The 11,523-nt window shown below is 41.4% G+C and overlaps 1 protein-coding gene across 12 annotated transcripts in view; it reads left to right on the forward strand.

Moving 5' to 3' along the window:
* The window catches only part of DOCK7 (dedicator of cytokinesis 7), a 160,585-nt gene extending 149,806 nt beyond the window's left edge, over nucleotides 1-10,779 (forward strand). For 8 of the 12 annotated variants that reach the window (XM_030572523.1, XM_030572530.1, XM_030572525.1 and 5 more), the window contains 7 exons: nucleotides 1,178-1,312; nucleotides 2,748-2,837; nucleotides 3,602-3,838; nucleotides 5,144-5,287; nucleotides 7,050-7,156; nucleotides 8,238-8,405; nucleotides 10,269-10,779. In XM_030572523.1, coding sequence (XP_030428383.1) covers nucleotides 1,178-1,312; nucleotides 2,748-2,837; nucleotides 3,602-3,838; nucleotides 5,144-5,287; nucleotides 7,050-7,156; nucleotides 8,238-8,405; nucleotides 10,269-10,311 — 924 coding nt within the window. In that variant the 3' untranslated portion in view covers nucleotides 10,312-10,779. The remainder of the gene's footprint in view (nucleotides 1-1,177; nucleotides 1,313-2,747; nucleotides 2,838-3,601; nucleotides 3,839-5,143; nucleotides 5,288-7,049; nucleotides 7,157-8,237; nucleotides 8,406-10,268) is intronic. The other 4 variants (XM_030572524.1, XM_030572528.1, XM_030572535.1 and 1 more) reach the window with 1 other exon arrangement.
* The last annotated feature ends 744 nt before the right edge of the window (nucleotides 10,780-11,523 follow it).

Raw genomic sequence — 11,523 nt, forward strand, 5'->3', positions numbered from 1 at the left:
GACTGTTTTCACCATCACCACAAAAGATCAACTTACTGCAGAAATTGTTCTGCACCTAACCTAAAAAGTAGTCAAATATCACCAAAAATGCCTTGCAGCATTACCCCACCGCAAAATAGTGAATACAAATCCCACACTCTGGGCTGGACATGTAGAGGTGTCATTTGACACCCAAGCTCTACGATTGATAGAGAGAACGCATTCTGTTCTGCCACACACTTTCCCATGAGAGTAAAGGTGAACATCTTCTAAAAAGCATGTCTAGTTTCTGCATGCAACGTGATGAGTTGTTTTGATCCTTAACAAAATCAGAGGTGTGGTTTTTTTTTTAAATTGTTTCTTCTGATCTTTCAGTCTCACTTTTTTAAAATGTGACTTTTTTGACAAAAACCTGTGTGTTTCACTTAATTGTCATGGTTATTCCATTCTGTGGGCCAGATTCACCACTGGCTTAAATGGGAGCAAGGGCCTGGAAGCCAATGGAATTGCATCTGCTTCTACTCGGAGTGACTTTGGCCCTGTAGTTTACCCTAGGAGAATTAAAGTGCTTCTGTCAATGCAATGTTTAAAAAATAAATAAAACGCCTTTTAAATTTTGGATTATTTTTAAACCACAGTATAAGTGGATCTTGACTTAGGCCCTGATCCTGCAGTTAGTTGTGTATGAACAGATGGCTCTGACTTGGGGCCGCTTAGACTTTAATGGGGCTGGATAGACATGTAGCAGTCTGCTTGCTTGTTCACTACAAGTTGCAGGATAAGGGCTGTAGCTTGATTCCCCTCAAACCTAGGGCCAGCTAATCAGCTGATGTATGTCTACACAGCTTCAGTGAGTTCAGTGGAGCTCAGGATCTTGCAGTGAGTTCTGCCTGAGGGATGGCTGCACTCCTAAATCAATGGGGGTCCTCCCAGGAGGGAACTCATTGCAGGATCAGGCTATTAATTATCTCCAATAACTTTGATTTGATACTAGTTTTGAGTTTATCTTCAGTGTGGTGTTTGCTGTAACTTGAATTTTGGTGTTGATTAGCCCAGCTACCTCTATCCCCTCCACCCACCCACCTCCCAAAGCAAATGGCAGTTCAAAGCCAGGAGCAGATTTTTTGCAAACACTCAGGTTTACAACATATGTGAACGAATCTTTATACTGAAGTGCCTTTTGTCTCTCCAAACGTAGGATGGAAAGCGGATGTTTGGTACATACTTCCGGGTTGGTTTTTACGGGACTAAATTTGGAGACTTGGATGAACAAGAATTTGTGTACAAGGAGCCTGCGATAACAAAGCTAGCCGAAATTTCCCATAGACTGGAGGTGAGATTGTTGTGACAGACCTGAAATTCCCTCTGTAAACTGCAGTTGAGCTGCTCAAGCCTTTAAAGCTGGATTGTTATCATGAAACGTAGGTAGTAGCTGAAAAACAATCACTAGGCAAAGGCCGTGGGTGAGATTTTGTACTGTGCTGCTTGGAGCCTGATTCTAGGCTGCTCCAGGGACCAGAACAGCCTCCTGCATAACATAAGCTGCTCTAAGTTACCCCAGCCCTCCCAGAGCATTGCTCAGTGACTCAGCTGCTAAGAACTGTTCTAGCATGCAATGCCCCCATCACATCTCCCTCCCGCCACTCACCCCACCCTCTACTCAGAGGGGCCCGCATGGCCTCCTTGCGTTTCCCCTCAGAAACAATCATTTGACTTACTCAGTCCTGTAGCTAGAGGCCAAGACTTGATACATCACTTCCATGTTCTTGGTGTATTATACTGTCTATTCATCCTTGTCAGTGCAACTGGCCCTCGCTAATACAGTTATTACAGTCACTCCTCTCGATCCTTCTCAAATTTGTTCTTTTTCTGCATTAACATTTCCCCCTTTCTCTTAATATTTCATTCCGGGATCTCACCTGACTGCACTGCACAGCCCTTCTGTTTCATTGCTCCACCAAAACCAGGTGGTGGTTATCTTTTTCCCCTTAGTGAGACTGCATAAAGGAGATACTAGTTTGGCTTGTTAGGATTTCTTCCATATCCTCAAGCAATGCTTTTGGAGATTGAATCCGAGCAGTTTGTAGACAAATGTAAAGAGATGAGCCTCCCTTTTCCCTTCTCTACCTCCCTCCCAAAAGTCAGGCCCCCTAAAAAATCAGGCCCCTTTTAGGTGTTTCAGGTTGGGTGCCCAAAAAAATGAGGCACCTAAAATCACTGGAAAATATAGCCTGTAAAGTTTGTTTCACTTATTGGTATACCTTCTCTGACCAAATGGAGGCAAGTTGAGGGCCAGATTCTGATCTCAGTTACCCTGCTGATGTAACTCAATTGAAATTAATGGAGCTGCTCCAAATTTAAAATTGTGTAACTGAGGTTAGAATCTGGATATTCAAATTCCCCAACCCCACATCTAATTTATTCAAACCAGCAAATTCCAATCCTGTTGCACCATCTGTTTTTCACAAAGATCCTGTGTTGTGCCCAATGTTCAGCCTTGTGACTGATTCACAAGGAGGCCAGATGACTTGTCAGGATATGAGATTGGAAGGATTTAGAGCCATCCTGGCTACTAATTTTTGTGCTGTAACCTCTAGAACCAAACTGATTAATTCTCCAAGTTCAGCGGATTAAATTCAGCCCGGGCACAGCTTGAATTGAAGGCAATTGGAGTTGCGCCTGTGCTGAATTTGGCCTGATCTCTCCAATATTCTTGCGATGATTACAGAAATAGGTGTTGTCTTTCAACGCAGTGTTCTCCATTTCAGGGATTTTACGGCGAGCGATTTGGTGAAGATGTGGTTGAAGTGATTAAGGACTCTAACCCTGTAGACAAATGCAAACTAGATCCTAACAAGGTAAGAATGCAAAGTACAACTGTCAAGTTTAAGCCATTTCTAAGTACTTAAAGCACAAAGAGAAAAATCCTGGGCTGGATACTGCGTCTTCTGCAATGAAATTCCTTGGAGAGGGCTGACAGGTGGCAAACCCATGAGGATCCCTATGTGGAGATTCCACCCACACCACTGTTCCCACAGAAGAACGCAGAATAGACTGCAGGACATGCTCCTTGGCCCTGTGGATCCTGGGGAGATCAGTGGGAAGCTAGAGCCTTCTGAAATCCCCGCTGCAAAGAGAGCTCAGTGAAAAAGATAATACAGCTTCATGCTGCTTTATCTGTTCCTCATCATCTCTGCTGTATGCAGGGAATGGTGTAATATTCATTGCCCCCATCTTCGAGCACCTGCCTTGCCCTCTCCTTTGTCCAGGGTCCTGGACCAGCCATAGGGAAGTGGGGAATAGTGCTGCAGATGAGCACAGACAAGAAGGAGACCCACACATTTGAGGGGGAAGCTGCTTTTCCACCTCCCCACAAGCTGCTGAGCATGCCCAGTTCTCACAGAAGCCAAGGGGAGCTTTGTTTGAGTAAGGACAGAGTAAAAAGTGATTTAGGGCTAGTGGAGGTACCCCAAAGGGAGGAGAGTGAAAAATAGTCCTGTTTCTTTAAGGTGAGGCTGGTTATTGTGCAGCTAAATGGAAGGAAGCAGAATTTGTCTCCTTGCACTCTGGCTTCCCTCTGCATTGTGTTTTGTTATCTGAAAACTTGTTTTCCGTATTCCAGGCCTACATTCAAATAACCTATGTGGAGCCCTACTTTGACACATACGAGATGAAGGACAGGATAACCTATTTTGACAAAAACTACAACCTGCGGCGTTTCATGTACTGCACGCCCTTCACCCTGGACGGACGTGCTCATGGGGAGCTGCATGAACAATTCAAGCGGAAGACAATCTTGACGACCTCCCATGCTTTTCCTTACATCAAAACCAGAATAAATGTCAGTCACAAAGAAGAGGTGAGACTTATGCATTGGGTGTATTATGAATCCCGAACAGTGTCGTGTGGCGGGGAAGGGGGGTGCCTTGTAATGCCACAACAAAAAGTCTAATAAGCTGTGTTGAAATAAGCTTATCAGCCTCTCTTGCATTTCTGAGGCTCATGCATAGTGAGCTCTGTAAAGCAGGTCAGGCTGCTACGGACAAAGATGGGCAATGGTTAGTTATTTGCTTTATTAAAACATTACAAAGAGGTTCTTACTGGAACAATTTGCAGGGGATAAAGAATGAAACTTTAGCCCATTGGATGTCAAATTCACTCATTCCAGCTAGCAGTTTATCTGTTATGGGCATTTGCGTGCACCAGAAAGCACTGCTGCATGTATTGAATCAAATAAAGATGAAGAGACTGTCCTTCAAAACCAGAGGCTTTGTGGTGCCATCCCAGACAACAAAGCCAGTTCCTACAAGTTTAACAGTTGTTACATCATTCTGCTGAGGAGACCAGACTCAGCTGTGTCTGTTCCTTGTGAGTATTTCAGTACCGGACCTTAGTCTATCTGAGGCCATGTCTATACACAGACTTAAACCAGTGGAAACTCCTAGATGAAACACTCTTTATTTTAGTTTATTTTGCTTTAGCTTAAACCCGTTTCTAATCAACTTAAACTAAACCAAAATATGTGTGTCCACATAGCCGTTCGAATGGGTTTAAAATCCCCCTGAAGTTGAATTTCTACACGTCTGTGTATGTAGACAAGCTCTGAGTCTGCCATGTAGTAACATGAGTTATATCTGTGCCATTTTGCTCTTCCTCTGCAATTACACTGGCTCCCTCCCTCACTTACTTCAGAAGCCTGCCACTAACAGAAAGAATTGTCCCCAACATAATTTAAGCCAAGATTTTCCACTACAGGAACCTACAGCCAGGGTCCTAAATGTGTATTTAGGTACCTGAATATGGCTGTAATCCTACAGCTTCTTGCATGTGGGTTGATTGAACACAATGGAGTGCAACGGGCACAAGGGACCTAATTTTTAAAAGCTCTAAGCACCCAACTGCAGAAGCACTTCTGAATATCCGGTCACTTATTGAGGACCCTAAATGAAGGCTCAGAGGTGGGATCTGCAATAGCACCAACGTGACTTCAGAACACCAGTTCTATTAACTTCTAATGGGATTTAGGCTCCCAAGTCACATAGGTGCTTTTTGAGAATCCCACCCTGGGAGCCTAGTTTTGGTTCCTTTTTCCGAAAATCTTGGCCATAATTAAAAAAAAAAACAAAACAGTCCACATATTTCTGGCTAATGTTTGCCTCTGTAGATAATTTTGACACCCATTGAAGTTGCCATAGAGGACATGCAGAAAAAAACACAAGAATTAGCTTTTGCAACTCATCAAGATCCAGCAGACCCAAAGATGCTCCAAATGGTGCTGCAAGGTTCAGTAGGTACAACGGTAAATCAGGTGAGAATCATTTTATCATGCTTTAAACACGCTCAGATATTGCATATCACTCAGTTGGATGTTCAAGCTTGGTGGAGGCTTAAAGTTGTGTCAGTGAAAACTGCTTTTGTCTGGATTTTTTTCATTTAATTTTAAAAATGTGCAAAGTCACTTTAGAAACATACTTCACAGCTAATAGCACAATTAAAGTACCAACAAAGGAGAGGCAGCATTGTGATCCTGGCAAATTGCCACTGTAGCCCTTTGTGTTGCAAAGACTGGACAGCTTTGGCATTAGGGATAGTCTAACAAGGGAGAAGTGAAAATCCAGAGAGGTTATCAAGAGATTTTACTCTCTCTCTTGTTGAGGGAACACAGCAGTAAAGTACCTCAGCAACAGAAAGTCAACTATGAGTGGAAAATAGTTGCAGCGCCCTGAGTTAAAACCAAGTATACCATAGAATGGGGCAACTTCTAATATAATTCTAATATAATTCCAGAGAAATTTTTCTCCTGTCCAAATGCTCTAGGTCAATGTTTCCCAAACTTGGGATGCCGCTTGTGTAGGGAAAGCCCCTGGCAGGCCGGGCCGGTTTGTTTACCTGCTGCGCCTTCAGGTCTGGCTGATCGTGGCTCCCACTGGCCGCAGTTCGCTGTGTGAGGCCAATGGTAGCTGCTGGAAGTGGCGCTGGCCGAAGGACGTACTGGCCATTGCTTCCCGCAGCCCCCATTGGCCTGGAGCAGCGAACCGCGGCCAGTGGGAGCCACAATCAGCCAGACCCGTGGGCGCGGCAGGTAAACAAACTGGCCAGGCCCGCCAGGGGCTTTCCCTGCACAAGCCTCGATCTGAGTTTGGGAAACACTGCTCTAGATGATAGCAAATATAATTGAATGATGCTGCTGGAACCCCAGCTTTTTGTATGTTTCTGTGAGGTGGTAAATAATAGTTTACAGTACCTCACTCTAAATGATGGATTTGGTGAATGTCCTTTCTTCTGCAGTAAGATTACAGCCCAAACCACAGATGCAAGTTTGATTTTCTGTTGATTCTTGACTAGTTACTATCAGCGATTTTATGATTTGAGTGGCAATCGTTGAAAGTGTGGTTCTGATCAATACCGTGACTAAGTGAAACTGGGCCATCTTAGTCAGCTGAGCTGCTGCTTGTTGGTATCCAGAATCATATCTGCTTGCTTTTTTGATAAAAATAAGTATTGCTACTTCTCACTCTGGTTAGCCCTGCAGAGCTACCAAAGCTAAGCATGAGTGAGCTGGATTGTATTTTGGTTTCTGCAATATCAATGGAATTGAAAGTAATACAATTGCACAGGTAAAAGATGAGGGAAGATTTATGCCCGCAGAATCTTTACTACTGCACAAGCCAGAAAAATTATAACTTGAATTTCAGACCCTACGTTCATTTTGCAGGGCTGGCAGACAACTACTATACTGGTTCAGTTTTCAGTGTTAAATATCTGTTTACTTGACAACTGAACACATTTGATTTAGAAGCCATTGAAAAAGAATAAATGTGGAATCTCATGTATTTTACAGTCACTTTCCAAAAGCAGACCCACTCTTTAAAGATTATCTTGAGAATAACAGACATTTTCACTTGTCATGATACTTGGTGATTTACTCTGGACTTAGAAGACACAATTCACCAAGAAATACCCTCTTAAGGGAATGTTGCATTTTATGAAAGTTTCTATATGTAAGAAATTTCTCCAATGGATATGACAGGAGTGCAGAGACACTTATATTTTCTCTTCTACTCCTAAAGGGACCATTAGAAGTTGCACAGGTTTTCTTGTCTGATATACCCAATGATCCAAAGCTCTTCAGACACCATAACAAACTACGGCTCTGTTTCAAAGACTTCACAAAAAGGTAGAGTATTGGCTTCAAACTCCTTCCAAGAAAATTTATTTTCAGTGCACTAAACAGAAATTCAGATCGCAGTATAAGGGGGTGTCCAGTGCCTGGTAAAAGAATACACTTGTAATGTAGGAAAAGATACAGTAATCACCATTTGCTCTGTTCGAGGAACAAGTCTGTTTAAAAAAAATGTGTGTTCTGTTTCCTTGGTGCCGTCTGTCTCTCAGAACTACTGTCAAGTGGCCCAAGTCATTAGGTATGGGTGTGATGTGAAATAAATTGCTGGTCTCAGCAGAGTTCCTTATGGACAGGTGTCCTCATCTCAAAACCCCCGCTATCATAATTGGCACTAATGAATATCTTTATTGATAGTGTCAACAGAAAAGGCAAACTTGATTTGGCAAGGAGACTGAATTACCCTCTCCACGTGGGTTTGAAGCATGTTGGCAGAGTTCTCTGAGGATGTGTTCTGCTGCTCTATTTTTCCTTCCTTGTTGGTAAAGAGAATTGCAGTCTCAATCCGGTACTAAATCTCATGAGCATTTAAACAATTGGTGAAAATAACTGAAATTACAATATTGCCCTCCTCTTCTGAGCTAGTAGGTCAAGAAGCAGCCTGGTTATTCATTATGAAATAAAGTGGCATTGATATTATCAATTTGTTTTTAGACACATTGTTTAATTTACATCGTTCAAAATACTAGAGTTCACAGTGAACATTTAATAGTCTGCTGCTTGATAATCTTTTCCTAGGGCTGGCAGTGAAAACATCCATCTTTAAACCCCCTTGGGCTGAAAATGGCTGTGGAGTTAAGCTTTCCATTCCTCCTCACAGAGGATAAATGTTATAGGAGAACAAATTAAACTTAAAAATGAATCACAACTCTATGAATAAAATGGAAATTGGAAATATGACTTACTATCCTCTCCCCAAGGAAACCAACCAGATAAGCTGAGTCCTTATTATTACCAGCAGACAAGATGGAAGACATTAAGTGTCAAGCCAGGAGAACTGTATTAAATGCTCTCATACTAATAAATTAACAGGCGTCCCCTGTTGTCTGCCAGAGTTTTACAAAATTTTGTTTTCTAGGTGTGAAGATGCATTACGCAAAAACAAAAGCCTGATAGGTCCAGACCAAAAGGAATATCAGCGGGAGCTTGAAAGGAACTATCACCGGCTCAAGGAAGCGCTCCAGCCCTTGATAAATAGAAAGATCCCGCAGTTATACAAGGCAGTTTTGCCTGTTGCTTGCCACAGGTGGATGTTAATTTTACTCTATTTCAACCTAACTCGGGTAATGTTGAAAAACAAAAACTCAGATGGAATGATATGGCATAAAGAGGACATAGGAATGGGAACAGGAGACTCTTCTGGGAGTGTATAAAACCACTTTCCTTACCATAGATCTTTTAAGAGGAAATGCAGGTGGTTCCATCCCCTTCCCCATATCTCTTGCACTGCAGGATGCATTGGTTGGCCAGTTTGTCTTTGCAGATTTTTCTGGTATGGTCCCCTTTTCCTCATTCCATTAGGATGCGCCTTCCTCATAACAGGTTCAAGAACACTCCTCCTCCATGTCCAGTCAGTTCTGTACCTAAAATTGCGGGGAGTGAAGCCCAATAATCTCTTGAGGGGTAGCTAAAGAACCCCTGGGGTGAGTATCCTAGCGGATGCACAGTATAGATTGCAGAGCTTCATGTTAAAAAGCCAGTGAATGTTGTCCATGTTGGGAGACCTTTCTGAAGCAGACTGATAACCATTTCCATTCCCCTGCAATGGGTTTTAACATAAAATCATTATTTATTTTATCAACCAGGTCAGGAGCCATTTATGCTATTAGTGTTATGATACCAGTGTTATGAGAGCTGATTTTAACAAGTGCACGTATCATGATTGAGCCATGGAATTTGCATGCTGTTCCTGCAGTGGATTTAGGGTTAAAAGCACCCACCCAAAACTACTACAACCCCTTACAAATGATAGGCCTCAGTCTACAATCCTGAAGACAGGATAGTGGTTAAGTGTCTCCTGTTACACATTCCTTGCTTATTGAAGAAGTGGCAGGCTTGGCAATTCCTGAAATTAGTCTTCTCTTTATCCCTAATTGCCATTCGTATGTCTTTTATGGCTCTTAGGACCGGGAGCATACTAGTGACATTATCATTCATGCAATGATCCTGTAACACGTTAGGGTGAAATAGCACAAACCTGTGCTAAGGACTGATACTTAATATGTCCTAATGTCCAACCGGTCTGTTTTTTAAATATGTATCACTGAAGCATAGAAGAAGCCTAACCTATTAAATGCAAGTAGCAAGCGAGCTACAGTTCCTTTCATTGTATGAACATTATTACCGTTTTGTTTGTGTATGGTCTTCAAAACAACTCTTGCTACATGCAACTGCTTCAGATGAGTTTAGCCCTCATCCTAAAGTTTCCTGTTTGGGTAGCCGTTCTTCAGCGGTGGAGAGCAACAGGAAAAACAAACAGAGAAAAACTCTGGCCAACTAGAATTCAGCAAAAAATCCACAATGAATAACTGACAGATTTACTGTATTTTTCTACGGATTGATGGCAATTTCCTCCAGTTTCATCAATTGTCAAATTTTTTCTTGTTCTCAACTCTGCATATGGCTCATGAACTATTCTCTGAGTATTCTTTATTTGAGCTATTTTTAGTTTGTTGTTGGTTGATTAGGTAAGTTGCATATTTTGGTTTCTGTTCTGTTCCCTGGCTGGACGATCTCATGAGACCTTCTGCCACAACTACTCATGCATATGAATTTCAGATTTGGTTTTCTCACATGAAGTTTGGAAATGTTTTGTGAGTGAAATTTCCCATAGGACTTAAGACGTGCCCAGGCCTTGTGCTGTCCCTCTGAATTTCATCATCTGTGAATATTCATGTCAATAAAACACAATCACTCCAATGTTCTCAAAATGCAAACCCAAACTAGCAAACGAATTGTAAAAATTAAAGTCAGTTTTTGCAGTGAGCAAACATAGAAATCATGTACAGAAAAGCACTGTTCATCTTAATGGAGAGCATGGACTTTATAATTCACAATGGAAAATATAAACTTATTGTCTTGTTTTTTTCTCTCCCCCCTCCCACCCCAGAGACTCCTTCAGCAGAATGAGCCTTCGCAAAATGGACATCTAAACAAGTTTTCAAAAATGCACTTAATATTAAGGTATTGAAAAGAGCAAGCCATGTTGTCAACGTTGGGAATCAAAGAAGTTTTATTGAGAAATAAAACTTGGACTTCATCCTGGACACCATACATACACACGTTTTACTTACTTACATTGAAGTGTAAAGTGGCCAAAAATTTATTCTGAATTGTCAAATGTAGACTTATTGATGTTTTAAAAAAAATCATGGCAGTGGTATGCAAAGTACTGGTGATATGCTGTAAACTTACCTGTTTTTAAGGCATTTTTATGACTCAAAGGTACACTAAATGCATTTACCATTATTTATAGCATTACCTACCATTAAATTTATTTCCTTTTTAGTTCATATATTTAATTTATATTGGGAGCATTGCAGATGCATTTTTGAACAGTTTTTAATGTAGTGCTGGTTATTTCAATGGTACTATTAAATATGTGAATGTTTACATTTTAATTCACTATGTGTTGGACTTCAGAGCTCATCACCCTTGAGGACAAAGCTAGAAAGAAAGGTAAGTCTTAAGACGACACTTCTTAAATGAGTGCAGTGACCATATCATCTCTAACTTAGTTTTGTATCTTTGATGGGGACTGCGGCAAGGAAAAATGACTTTACATATCCTCCTAAGATAATGACTTTTGTTGTACATAGGAATGTGCTACCACTTATGCTAACCTTTTCTTCTGAATTGATAAAGTAGATGTATTGCCACAGCCTTGTTTACACTTTAATTTCTACTAAACCAGGAAACCCAGTTACAGCACAGTAGTGCCCTCATGTGTATAGTTGAGTCTTGCAGGTTTGCAGTACAACTACTTTTTATTGTCATCTTTTTATTATAATTTTCTATAAAACCACATCTTGGAAGAAAATGACATCAACATTTAAATAAGTTAAAATAAAATATACATACATAATTGCCACTGGTGCTTAGTAGAAATTACAGTTTACATTTTATTACATACAAGAAAACTCATAGACTCATAGGTCAGAAGGGACCAATCTGATCATCTAGTCTGACCTCCTGCACAAGGCAGGCCACAGAACCCCACCCATCCAATTTTATAACGACCCCTATCCCAGGACCGAGTTATTGAAATCCTCAAAATTGGTTTGAAGACCTCAAGCTGCAGAGAAATCACCAGCAAGCGACCCGTGCCCCACGCTGCAGGGGAAGGCGAAAAACCTCCAGGGTCC

This window comes from Gopherus evgoodei, chromosome 8 (genome assembly GCF_007399415.2).
Source record: "Gopherus evgoodei ecotype Sinaloan lineage chromosome 8, rGopEvg1_v1.p, whole genome shotgun sequence".
Taxonomy (NCBI): Eukaryota; Metazoa; Chordata; order Testudines; family Testudinidae; genus Gopherus; species Gopherus evgoodei.